The sequence below is a fragment of the Argiope bruennichi genome, chromosome 2 (assembly GCF_947563725.1).
Source record: "Argiope bruennichi chromosome 2, qqArgBrue1.1, whole genome shotgun sequence".
In the NCBI taxonomy this organism is placed as follows: domain Eukaryota; kingdom Metazoa; phylum Arthropoda; class Arachnida; order Araneae; family Araneidae; genus Argiope; species Argiope bruennichi.
This window is the reverse complement of record NC_079152.1, coordinates 88,016,299-88,030,614: the sequence shown is the minus strand read 5'-3', so window position 1 is coordinate 88,030,614 and position 14,316 is coordinate 88,016,299. Positions and strand designations below refer to the sequence as shown.

The 14,316-nt window shown below is 28.7% G+C and overlaps 1 protein-coding gene across 1 annotated transcript; it reads right to left on the bottom strand.

The window, feature by feature from the left end:
* Positions 1-233: 233 nt before the first annotated feature.
* Positions 234-2,581, bottom strand: LOC129961762 (uncharacterized). The gene is made up of 2 exons (XM_056075321.1): positions 2,045-2,581; positions 234-1,535 (listed from the first exon to the last, which is right to left on the bottom strand). The coding sequence occupies exon 2, from the start codon at positions 1,370-1,372 to the stop codon at positions 395-397; it is 978 nt and encodes a 325-aa protein (XP_055931296.1). The 5' UTR covers positions 1,373-1,535; positions 2,045-2,581; the 3' UTR covers positions 234-394.
* Positions 2,582-14,316: the final 11,735 nt, after the last annotated feature.

The following is a 14,316-nucleotide window of genomic DNA, read 5'->3' as shown; positions in this document are numbered from 1 at the left end:
AGCTATGACTTTCCTATTCTTCTTAATGTTAATAATATCAAATAATAAAATTAATAAATGAGTTTAATAATAGAACTTTTACATAAAACAAGGATTTTTTCATAATATGAAACGCTTATTATAACAGGAAATTTTTTTAACCAAATATAAAAAATTCCAGCCATTTAAGGGTTAAAATATTCATTAAAACGTAAATAAATCTTTCAAAGCACTGTATAAGATTAATTATTACACTTTTACATACTATTTAAATTTAAGATATATAATGACTTAATTTTTACAAATTTTACCACTCCTTCAACACGAATGTCGATAGTATTTCATTAATTTAAATATTTCTTAACTAAAATTATAATGAAATAAAATTCAAATATCTACTATATATACTTATTTCTTAATCAGAATCATATTCGTCATGTATCTGCAAATACAAAAGGGTTTTATCATCTATACCAGCCTCTTTAAGCGATAGAGTCAAATCTTTGAAAGTTCGTTTGGGCACGTCTGTTGTGACCACAGAATATCTCTGCGGCTTAGGATCTTCCATTTTGCTAATAGCGAATTCGCACACATTCCGTAGAGTTTCTTTGCAGTCAAACTTTTCGGCCACTCTTGCACCATCAGGCAGACGAATAGCAACAGTCAAGAATGGACCTCGAATATCCGGACGCTCTTTTTCTATGGTGAATGTTGCCGATCTAATTAAAGTCCGACGTGGCTTTTCCTCACTTTCTTCGCCTTCAGACACACACTGTTGCACATTTTCAGACTCATCTTCGAAATCTGAATCGCTGTCACTGTTTAATGTCAATGAGAATAACGGTGGATGAGAACTGTCATCATCATCTTGCTGATAAGAAGTCTCATTATCATTAATGTCATCAGACGCTGTAGAATCTGGAATATCGATGTCTAACGGCCCCATGAAGCATTGGCGTCTCACTGGCACTGGACGTTCAAAATCACTGGATTCATACTTATCTGGTTGAGCCCCGATGGCTGGAAGTGGAGCATAGCGGGATAAAGAACATCTTGGGGAACAACCACCCCAGACATGGACAGTGTTTGGACGTATGATTTCGTCCACTGTTAAATCAGAGGAAAGTAGTTTTCTTGTAGGCGCTGTGTGCCTTCTTCCAAGGGGATCTCTCCAAAAGTCTGGAGAAGAATTGCGACGATTGTTGAAGTCGTCCATTGATCCCTCTCCGCTGTCAGTGGATAATCTACTGTAAGAAGAGCGTTTGCTGTCTTGGGTGCTGGGTCGACTAAGAGATGACAAAGAGGATTCATTAAATTCGTCATCATCCTTTGTTAGGGAACCCATTCGTTTACAACGAGAGCGGCTTCTTGAGAATTTAGCACTGTGCATCATAAATATTTTAATGCGACACTTTCTAAAGAATCGGTAGAGTTAGGTTGAATTTATCTTGGATCCATATCCATATTAAATATAACAGACAAAATTATCTTCAAAAAGAATGCAAATTATATTCTCACTGGTAGAATGCCTTTTGGTAGAAATAGCTGACAGACTTCTGTAATAAAAGAGATATGGGAAATAAATATTGAATGCAATAATTTTGTCAAATATTATAGTAAATACACTTAATACCTATTTCATGATGATAAAATTTCTCTTTCATGAAAAATAATTTGAAAAAGAATCAAGATGAATTCGAGGGTGAACTTTTGAAATCAAAAGAAACTTTAGAAATGCTTTCACTAAAATTAGTCAGCAAAACTTTATGAAAAATAAATTATTAAGCTGAAATGAATACAACATTGAATTCATATGTAATACAATATTATTTTGGATTAAATTATTAAATTTTGGACAGTTAAAAATTATTTTCTTAATCTATAGGTAAATTTAAAATTTTCCTAAGTACCTCTCATTATAATATAGTGACAATCGTTGCACATTGATTTTTTTTTTTTAGATTTTATCCATTTTATGCAGTTTTCTGTAGATTAAAAAGCATTTTTAATTATATATTTTTTTTCATAAGGAAGACAAAATTAATATAGAAATAACAAAACTTACCATATTCAGCTTGACAACTTTGTAATTCAGTAACTTTACAAAAGCTTGTACTGTTAACATAATATACTAATTTACTCCGGATACAGCAATAGATACAACTTTCTTTCTGGTAAAGATGTTTTAATTTAGAAACCAGATATACTTTTTAATAATAAATTATTAAACCTTTCACTTTTTTCATTCTTGCCTAAACCAAAAATCTACAACCATTTGATAGTTAACCAGGTATCCATCTCATATACTCCCAACTTGAGAATGTTTCTTCCTTCTCTGTTATGACTGACATTCAAAAGATCGAATTTTCTAACAAGAGCATTCGCACCGCTTAACATTTTCGCTAGCATATCTTAAAACCGCGAAAGCGTAAATGGTTTACAGCCCGATATTTCCTTAAAGCACGAAAGCGTGCAGCTTCTTAAGGAGAGGTCATGCACCTGTAGAATTGACAACGTCTCCAGATGGCACACGACAACTTAAGAACTGTGGAGTCTTCGTCAAAAACGGCTCAAGGCGTCCACGACAACTGTTGTCACACAGGCCGAGTGGACCAACTGTAACGTGAGGCTGGAACAAAAATTGATCGTCGATGATATAGGAAACAGATTTCGTCGTCTTGGTTACCTGGCCCCAAGTGAAACGACTGCCTGACAGTATTTTTTTTTCATCTGTCCTTTCGCACTTTTTTTTCTTTTTCGCTTTATTCGGTTCCATTCGTTTAATTTTCTCTCGGGGGCAGAGCTGGGAAGGGAGAACACGTTAATATTTACGCGTTACCTTGAAGGTCGTGATGCGTCCATGCGTATAGCCTTTAATAGTCACGCAGTTAATGGCCGGAGCAAAATGTGTTTTGTTCTGTGAGCTTGCGTGTTTTGTATTTCTGATGAGCTTCGCACTAAGTATTTTATGTCACCGAAATTCGAAATTGTATCGTAAAAGTGTAGTTAAGGGCCATTTGATTTTTGTAGATGGATTGCTTTGATTATACAATTTGCCTTCCAAACTAAGTTCTGCAAAGATAAATCATTTCTCCTTATTCCAGAATGAATTTTCTTGTGTTTTTAAGTATGGTATCATTTGATATCTTTAAAAATCTTCGGATTTGTTTTATGTTTTAATCATTCTGATTTATTTTTAAAGATTTTTTTAATAGTTAAATGTTTTCATTTAAACTTTAATTTACACCTTGTGAGGTGCAAACATAGAAAATGAAGATAGGATAAAGTATGAAATGGGTCTTAATCCTTTGGGATTTTAAAAAAGTTTATTTTCACAATTCAAATAAATATTTGTCTAATCCATGCATGTTTGAGAAACTAAACAATAATATATCAATCAAATCAATAATTAATATAGCAATCATATCAACTAAACATTAATGTATCAATAATTTTACATATACAGATTGTTAGTTAATACTTCACCATTACATAAGGTATAAAATGTTAATAATTGGGCAAAATAAAATCAATTCATACGCATGAGACGCATAAAATGCATCTCATCAACTTACCTTCGAAAATTATTGTGATATTGAGAGAGACAAAAAGATTTCACGACACAGCTGATAATGTCTATTTAATTACTCTTTAGTGTGCTTTGTGCTACATTTATTTTTCTTTTTTCAGATGTACAAAATATTGATAATGCATATAACACTGATCTAATCAAAATATGAGGTATAACAAGGCATGTTTGAGGTATAACAAGTGAACATGAATTAGCTCCATTTAGTTCGTTCATATTTAAATGCATATCATCAGGCCTTTAAGATATTCTAGATGGCATCAGTAGTTACACTCTTATGCTGCCATAACATACTCCATTAAATAGTTTTGTTTCTATTATTTGCATTGTGATATCAAGGTTAACTGTATATTGTTCTTTTTTTTTACCCACGTAAGTTACAAGATTTTTCAAATCATTTAACTTACTCCTAATAAAAAAATTCTCAAAATATCAATAAAAAGCAATTACAGATAATATCAACTTTAATAAATAATATAAAACAAAAATTATTCTCATAATATTTAATATCAGAATTTTATACTAATGAGAAAAATTACTAATCAGACCATGAATTAAGAGCAGGATCAATAGGTTTTTCTTTTATTTCGCGATTTCTAGAACTTATAATGCTATTGAATCTGAATTCAAAGGATAATATATTTTCTCTAACGTTTTTCGGAAATCAATGTGTTTGATTAAATTAGATCTTTGTGAACCCCAAATTAACTCATTTGCACATTAATTTATTTAACTTTCTAATTAATATATCCCTTTTGGGAAACTGCATCATTTATAAAGATTTATCTCAATTTTCTGATTTTTTGAAAAGAAAGAAAAAAGTTTTTTTCCCAATCATTAACGAATGAGGCGGAATTTTTTCTTACTTTTGGCATGAGTACGAAAACGCAGACTGTCTCAGGTGTGAAAAAAATAATAACGAAAAGTTTGGTTTCTTTTTCTCCTTATAAAACCTCGAAAAGTCATCTACTGTCTTTTGCCAGATACGAAAACTCTTAGACGCTTTCGGTTATGCAGTAGAGGGCGTTATTTCACCAAAATAAGATTGAGTAAAACATTGCGGAGGATGTTAGACTTTATTTAAATATATAGTACATTGATTACCAGCGAAATTAGGCAACGAATCGATTGTGGATAATTCGCAACACTGAACTATCTTCGAGGACAATAATTACACAAATTTCGAATTAAAATAAAAGGTTGTTTCAAAATGGCAAACTGGAAAAACTGACGGGGGGGGCATTAAGAAGAAAGTAGACTGTAAAATAAGCAAAAACGGATGAAAATATGAAATTTTATCTTTATTATTTCATTACCAAAATAATGTTTACATTCAAATAAAATAGCATTACATAATGTTTATTTCAATAAAGTGAATATCTGAAGAACCTAGATGGAAAAAATACATTTCAATTACTTTTCTCAAAACGATTTTCTAATTAGATTTAAATATTTTTAAATATTTCAAGTGTCTGAATTTACGAGAAAATTATAAAAGAAAGTTAATAATGAAGAATTCGATCAAATATTTAAAAAAAAACTGGGTATGTATTTTATGTTTCAATTTTTTTAGATAGTTGAAAAACCCATTTGAATTCATAAAAACATAAAATTCTTATAAAAGCTTAGTATATGTGCATAAAAAATATTTCTAAAAAATTAACATTTAATTGGAATTACAAAAATCATGCACAGTTTTGTTCCAGTTTAATTTATATAGCATACTTAGGACAAAGTAATAGAAAAAAAATTAAAAATTAAATCGCCTGAAGTATTTTTAATTTAAAAAAATAATATATTATGTTTTAAAGAATTTTTAAAAAAAAATTGATTTGTTTATATTTTAATTCATGATCCTAAATAAATAATTCGCAAAAGTGTCTAACACAGTCCGCTGTCCCCTTAATGGGAAAAAAATCAATCAAGCGTAAGAAAGAATATAGGAAATGCATTTATTTTACTCACTTCAAATCTCTTCATTAGTGAGTAAAATCGTCCAAAAGTGCTAATCTCTGAATCTTGAAATGAGCAGCATGTTCTGTTGCATGTTAAGAAATTATTTATTGTTATTTCAATTCATTTGAGAACCTAAAGAACATATGAGATATAAAAGTATATTCATGGGAAGTTTTGATTACATCGATATCAAAATTTTTCAGCTTAATATATAACCAAATATTTAATTATATACGAGAAAGTAATTATATTTTTGATACATTTTTATTTAATTTGTTTCATATTTGTAAAAATAGAATATTTTAATTGAATTTTCATTTAATTCTCGATGAGCTAGAGTTTTCAAGTACTATACATTTCTGCATTCTCGATGATAATAAGCTATTTTAGAATTATCAGAACTTAATAACCAACTAATCGATTGATTTGATTAAATTTTGTTTTTTACAAGTGACGTTGTGATTTGAGAAAAAAATTGATTACGAAATGTCATAATATTTATGATAGTCTTTAATTATGAATCACATATCAAAAAGTTGAAAGTAATTCAAATAAAAAAATTAGAATCTACTTTTTAGTACTCATAGGAAAATGTGTTTTTAAAAATTGTTATTATTAAATTTATTGGAAAAATTGGATTCAATCTTTCAGTACGCATAAGAAAATGTGTTTTAAAAAATTGTTATTATTAAATTTATTGGAAAAATTGGATTCAATCTTTCAGTACGCATAGGAAAATGTGTTTTTAAAAATTGTTATTATTAAATTTATTGGAAAAATTGGATTCAATCTTTCAGTACGCATAGGAAAATGTGTTTTTAAAAATTGTTATTATTAAATTTATTGGAAAAATTGGATTCAATCTTTCAGTACGTATAGGAAAATGTGTTTTTAAAAATTGTTATTATTAGGTTTATTGCATATTTTAAAAAAATATATATATATTAAATTACTAACATTATATCCAAGAATTTCATGCGTCGCTTTGACATTCATTTTACTTTATTTCCCCCGATAACACCAGTGTTCTTTCTGAGCAGAAGGATTAATCATATTTGCTACAAATGACGAAATCGCCTGCTGCTCATTTCGAATAATTTTATATACATCTGGAAAAACGGAAAGGAAATTGGTTGTTAACCTTCAAGGAATACAGAAAAAAGAAAGTTTCATTAAAATGTAGCACGCGAAAAGGTGCCTGCGAAGACAAAAACAATAAAAATGAATGATAATGAAAGAAAAAGTCCCATCTGCATAAATGGCACTTTGCCAAAGTACTAGCATAAGAACAAAAGTGCCGAAATTTAAAAATAAAACAGCAAAGATCAATACAATTATGCAATAACTTGAATCTAATATAATAATAATCAATGAGAGAAAATAAAAATTTAGCGATGACAAAAAAGATTACTGAATGCATAAGATAGAATAAATGAAGTGAATGCTATAAGATATCTACTACTGATGTGTGTGTACTTCTGTGATCGACTTTGGTTTGAATTTTTATGGCGCAAAAATCAAAATATATATCATACTGCGCTATATAAGCTGCTTCCTTCAGTCCAAAGATTGCGAAGAATAGTTTTAATTAAAATTATCAAAAGTATACATGGTAAAGTGATAATAAAATACAGTTGTCCAACCATACCCACAAAAGTTAGGTTTATGTACACACTTGAAATTTCGAAAATCGTTCAAAATATCGAATATTTTTTTATTGCTTAATAATGTTCTCTGATCATTTAGCTTTCAAACGATACCAAGATGTTATCAATATTCGAAATATTTCTCGAGTCAATTATTTTTCTTGAGGTGCTTTCATTAAAAACTCGAGTCATGGCGTTTTTAAAACTCCTTTTATGAAGAATGATATTTTTCCACTATGTTGCTTCATTCAAACAATCATAACTCAACCAGAAATGAACCAAATACAGTTATTTATATATCAAAATAATCTATATGAAATAGCAGATGTTTTGTGCCTCAATCAAAGTTATATTTATAGAAATAAATTTTTAATAGCTATTTAAATATAAAAATTGCAGAAAAAATCTCGCTTTTTCTATTCATCGTTGATGAAAAAATTGTTTAAAAAAAACTATATACTTTTATAAATTGATCGAGGCAGACAACATGAAGATTAAGGCATAATTTTCAACTAGAATTGTGTGTCTGTACAAATTAGAATTTAAGATATCATGTTTCAAAAAATTGACTAATTAGCTCATTAAATATTATTTAATTAATTAATAATTAGTGTAATATGGCTTTTTTTCACTGAAATGAGTTTAAACATATATTAATGACCTACTGTGAAAAAACTGGATTTTTAAAGTTAAAATTTTTAAAAAAATCTTCTGCGTATACGCACACCTTAATTCAAATTAAAGTATTAAATCCTGTGGATTTTATAAAAGCAAAAATGTTAGCATATGAGTCTTTCCCAAGCAACACTGGCAGAGTCACTGGTTTTGAAATGAAACCAGAGAAGTTGTTCTCCCCAAACGTATACTCTCTAATAAACTTGTCACGCCTTATATTGTAACAATAGTTAAGAAATATTAACTTTTGGCGTCAATTTAGCGTTTTTACTGAATCTATCATGTTGACCTGGGCGCATTATTTGGCGATTAATCTCTGGCATGTGTAAAATAGTATCCGAAAATTGAATTTGTTGTTTTGGCAATTTTTCAAAACCAATAGAAACAAAACATTTGACACAAAACTGCACTTGTAGTCCAATTCCCATACCATAGTTGATATATTTCTCAATGCGTTTTTGAATTATGGCCTTTACTTATTGCTGATACACACAGACAACCCTTTGGCACAAAATTTGATGTCTACACTATAGATCTATAGACATTAAACATGAAATACAGAGTTTGATGCACCCGCTGGTATTATGAGAAAACTTGGAGACATCCTGTCCTCAATATCTGAGCATGGCTCAGAAATAAGAATAAGAATCAGAAATAAATATATTGTTTCATAATGGGAAGTTCAAATAATTAAATCAATCCATTTCTTCATGTTTGCTTTTTAAAGTAGCTTAAACCTTGGAAATAGTAATGGCGTTGTCCTGATTGCCGAAAATGCCTTATGTAAATAATTTGGAAGCTTAGAGAAAAAAAGTGCCTTCCTTTTCTCTTAAATACACAAATGAATTCATTTAGAATATTTTTCGTTTTAAATGGAAAACAAATTCTTACAAGGTTGTTTTTATTATTTAAAAATTACTTGCACCAATTTGAGAAATTCATGATTTTATTTCGATAACAACAAATCAAGATATTCAAATTATCACAAAATATTCTAAATTAACTTTTCTTTAATAAATTTGTATTTGGTACATGTTCGTAGAAAGAATTGTGCAAAAATGCTTCTTTTGCTGTGTATTATCAACAACTAAAATGGGTTAAAGAATATTGGATGCAAATATAGGACAAACTTTTTGTAGAAAGGATAAAATATTGATCAAAAAGGTGTTTGAATAAAATCATTGTAACATTAAAATGATTTTTCTATGAGAAAAAAAAGGCTCGAATTGACCTACAAAAGCGTGTAGCATTTGATGAAATACTTTCTTTCTTCTAATTTTGGATTTTTTAATGAACCATTAGGCTTTGACAAGAGAACGAAAGAAACAAACATTTGGGATCAGTAGCGATTTTTGCTGCATGATCGTTTACTTTAAGCAACATAGCAACTTTTTTAAACATACAGGAAAGGTTTCCAAATTATACATTTTTTTTATTCACGATATATAAACTCCTTGTGTGTCAACAAGTATACCACAAGGCTTACAAACGTAAGTCAGTACACAATTGATAGTAGAAGAAATTTCAAATAGGACGCAGGCACAAATACAAAGAAAAATGAGAAAACTAGAAAAAAAACACACAAAAAAAAATTGCTCATATACTAACGGAAACATACAGTAAATGATATAATACAATTGGAGAAGCATGATCAAAAAAAAAATATTCAAAATGCAAATAGAAAAGCATACAAATATATATGCAAATATATGTAGGCAAACACACAGAATTTTTTTTTTAATAAAATGGGGATACTAAAAAAAATTCAACATTTGAAATTGGAGCATTTATAAAGATTATGGATATGTGAAATATATCATATTTCACTCTTCATTCTGATGCTTAGAATGTTTCATTTTTTTTCGATAATTTAGCGAGTTTGCCGGCAATATTAATTAGCCGGATCTGACGAATCATAAAAATTCTGAAAAATTTTTAATAAAAAGTTCGCAAAGACAAAATACAATTCTTTAGACGTTTACACCAGACTACGTATTGGAAATGATTGCTTGCCTTCGATCCCCGTCTAGTTTCGTTCTTGCATTGAACCGAGCTAATAAATATTACAAATATTTGAAATATACATCTCTTATTTATTAAATGCAGATTCACAGTGTCATCAATAGGCAAATGATGATTTTTAAATATCTGCCAAAAAGTTTAAAAATAGATGGGAAAGTAAGTCAGAAATGTTTATTTCCAACATCCGAATTAATTAAATTTTTTGTAGAATAAAAGAAATTTTAAAGATAAACAGTTTATTTATTACCTTTGCTTTAATGATTTTGAAAGAATATCGTTTTTCTTATTTTTAAGTGTGTATTTTTTCATTGAAATAATTCATAATTACATAATAAATATAATGGCTGATTTTATAATAAAAATAGCAATTAAACACTTTTTTTCTGTACTTATCTTTACGTTTTAACTGCAATGTATCAAAAAGTAAATATTGTAAGCCTCAAAAAATTGCATCTGACGACTTGAATAATTCTCCAATTCTTAGTTAACAATATAAAAAAAAAAAAAAACCGAAAATATTTGAATAAGTCTGTCTGTCTTTGAACATGATAACCCACAAACAGGAAGAATTTGTATGAGGTCTTTATTCAAAATTGTAAAATGTTAAGGAATCGAATGAGTTCGATGATAATTATATCTAACGGTTTGCACGTGTACATGTACATAACTCAATAGTGATCTTCTTAATACTTACTCATATACTCTCTACCTTATCTTTCGTATAAAATTAGAAATCTTAGGTAAAGCCATGAATGGGCTGAATGCTCAATTTTTTATTTTACGCTTCTCACCCGTAATAATTTTGTGTTTTGTAGTATTGTAATGAAAAGCGATACTTGTGTATTAATTGCAAAGCATTGCCCAGCAATAGTTACGAGAGATTGATTTTTGGTGTGAATCTGGCGCACTATCTTTCACGATTTATTGATCCAAATGTGGTTATTATGCAAATAACAGAAAATCAAATATGTATTTTAGAAGACATTTTTTTCCAAGTTCACGCCACATAACAGATTTCATTTATTTAAATCTGTGAATTTTCGAGTTACAACCTTTACATGCAAGAGAAAGTACAGATCAACACATTATAGACCCCTTGATTAATTTGTTTCAAATATAATGTGGATCAGCAGTTAAGATGCTACAATTGTGTACCAAATTTTATCTATTTGTAGTTTATTATGTTCACTTAGACAGCCAGACAAATAGACTTCCTCTGAACGGATTTCGTTCATAATTTGATAGAAATCCACAGATTTAGTTTAATGATTATATATCAAATTCCAAAGCATTTTTGAATTATAGAAAAATTCCAAAGCTATAAATAGACATAATTCCAAAAAAAGAATTGTGTTTTTCTGATTCAGAAGGGAACAGAAAGTTTCATTTTGAATTTTTTCACGATTGCAATATTTTTTTTTTGTGTGTATTTCATGTATGAGAAAATAAGAAAGCAAGAAAAGGATGAAATTTGTTTTGAATGGAAGTTGTGGATGGAATTTGAATGAAAAAGTGATGAATTAGATGGACTGAATTTATTATTTGTTATTTCAATTTGTTATTTAATACTATTTTCGTGACTCAGATTTGCTCCAAATCTTCAATGAAATCTGTGAATGGATTAACTACCTTTCGATGTGCCTATACGTTCTTATGAGAATTCTATAACTCAAAATGGAACAAACTAGATATATTGAATTTTTTATGTAAATCTGAAATAAAATGTTTTGGATTTATATTAAATTTTGGACTTAAAGAATCCATAGGAAGAGTTCAAAAATTTATTAAAATATTGCGTTGTCTAAGCCAAGAATCACTATTTTGTGTTTGTTCAGAAACAAAATTAAGAAAAAGACTTGAAAATTGTGAAATTAGTAACACTTCTTAAAACAAAATCATCTGCGTAAATAATAATTAAATTATGAGTATTAATGGGTGGAAGAAAATAGTCCAAGATGATAATTTGTTTAAATTGTATCCGGAAAGTTTTACTAATTGCCTATAAAGAAGGATCATATGATAAGTACTTTAAAAGGAGAAAACTAGTAATTTTCTGCAAAGATAAGGAACAGAAAAAATGTCTAGCATAAGATTTAATCTCAAATAATAATGGTTTAATACTGGAGGAAGTAATTATAAAGAAACGAATGACTGAAATGAGCTATATCGAGGCAAATCCCACCAAATCCATTAAAATTCAATTATTGAATTTATATGGATATTCGTTTTTCTACGCCTCATTTAATTTCTTTCATAAACGCAGCATTAAATATTTTACTTCTTTTAAAATAGCCATAGATATTCATTCAATTTCCTGATGATTATGTAATTCAAAACATTGTTGTTTTACGTCTCTTAACGCATAATTACAAATTTTGAAAACATATTAGAAAGGTTTTTTATTATTTTACCCATTTAAAAATTATTTAATTAAGGTTTTTTATGCACAAAAAGAATATTTTTATTTGCTCAGCTAAAAGCAAATCGTAAATCGATCGATCAAATCGTAAAGCAATCGTCGATTGGCTTAAAGTAATGGGCAGTCTACATTAGCTTAATAATGATAAAGAGCAGGAAAATGAAATTTTTTTAAGTAGAAGCATTAGTCCTTTATCTATTAACTTAATATTTATTTTCTATTATCTGTAAGCCACTATATATGATCAACATATTACTGTACCATGCCAACCTATTAAGAACGCAATGCTATTTATATATCCTGAAATGGAGTATTTCACTAAATATTCATCAGATATAAGCCACATCGCTCAAAAAAGTAAATGGCAAAATTCTTTTTTAAAATCATAGAGAAGGATAAAGTAATTCTCATAGAGTTTTTCGAATGCAAAACGGTCATTATCATAGTGCACTCACTGCCTTTCGTTACAAGGAGCAGCATATCTTAAGAACAAAGAGATCTGAGATTAAAAAAAATGTTTGTAGTTTTGTGAAGTAAATCAATCGTATATTTCAAAACTTCAAGGCATTACAGTTTCTATGAAAAAATTTCATTTCTCTAGGGTTTTATATTTACTAAAAGAGAATGGGTTGAGCATTACTATTTCTCTGATCTTAGTAGTAAATTTTTGGAAATGGTTAAAAGATATTGAAACCTTGAATAGATGCTAAAGACAAGGAGAAATTCTAATAGTTGTACCATATATTTAGTTATGGATATGAAAATATTTTGATGAAATATGATTATACATCGATAAAAAAAAATTTCTGTTGAATTTTTGGTAAGAAATGAAAAATCGTTTTGTTAATCTCAGAAAAAAATAAATACAAAGGCAAGAATTCTCTCTTATTGTAGAAAATATGGTTTACCCAAATGGATGGAAACGCTGTAAACTTATGAGAAATCATCAAATCATGACACTAATGAAGAGTTAGATTATTACATTCCATTCCTTCAGAACTGTTCTTCTCAGTTTCGGGCCAGTGTGTCAAGACAAAAGATCGTCAACTATTGAATACATGTTCAGAGAGTAAATTATCACAAACATTCGATGATTTTCTAGTTTTTAAAGAATTTATCTATTAGCCGATGTTGGGTAGGATTAAACTTCCTTAAAATGAATCCATTTACTGTAAAATAAGATACCATAAAATCTTTATTTGGAATGTCACGCCTGATTTACTTTGCCATCAGAAATCCATTTCTAATAGTTGCTGTGCCTATTAATGTATATACCACCTAAGACTACGACATCGCCGCCTTCGAATCTAAAGCTTTCTTGCGCGAAAGCAGAATTCGTTTAACTATATGGTAAAAAGCAAGAATCGGCGAATAAAAGAGAAGTAGATTTTTATGTTTATTCTTTAATTAATATGGTCTATTACCCACATTCTTCAGACAGGATGTCAGTCTTTTTCTTCACCAAATAAACGCCACAGGTCTCTGAGCATATCTCTGTACCGTGTGAAGTTGATTTGGAAGAGTTGAAATTCAAGGACATAACACCGGATATGAGATACAGAAATTGTTAGAATTCTCAAAATTCAAGATTGTCATTTTATCAAATAAAATTTTTTTATCATTAATGCATTTTTTTCCAGCTCGGAGATTTTTGAGTTCAACTCGGAGGATTTTTTCTGGTATTTTTGAAATCAGACAATTTTATAAATATATTGTAGTTGTTTTTTTATTCAGAACAATTTATTTTGTATTATTATTTCTTATTATTTTTTTTAATTCTTTCTTTATCTTTATCTTTTTTATACCTTTATTTTTAATTAGAGTTTTTATTATTTGTGGTAATTAGTTTTTTTATTGTATATTTGTTGCTCATTAATATGGTTTAGTACTGTAAGCAAGATTAAAAAAAAAATTTTTGTTTGGTACACTTACATTTTTCTCATATTTTTTTTAAACATTTATTACATACTAGTCGTCTCTGGCGACCCACTGTTTCATGGAAATATAGGTTTTATTTTTTTTTAGCTTCG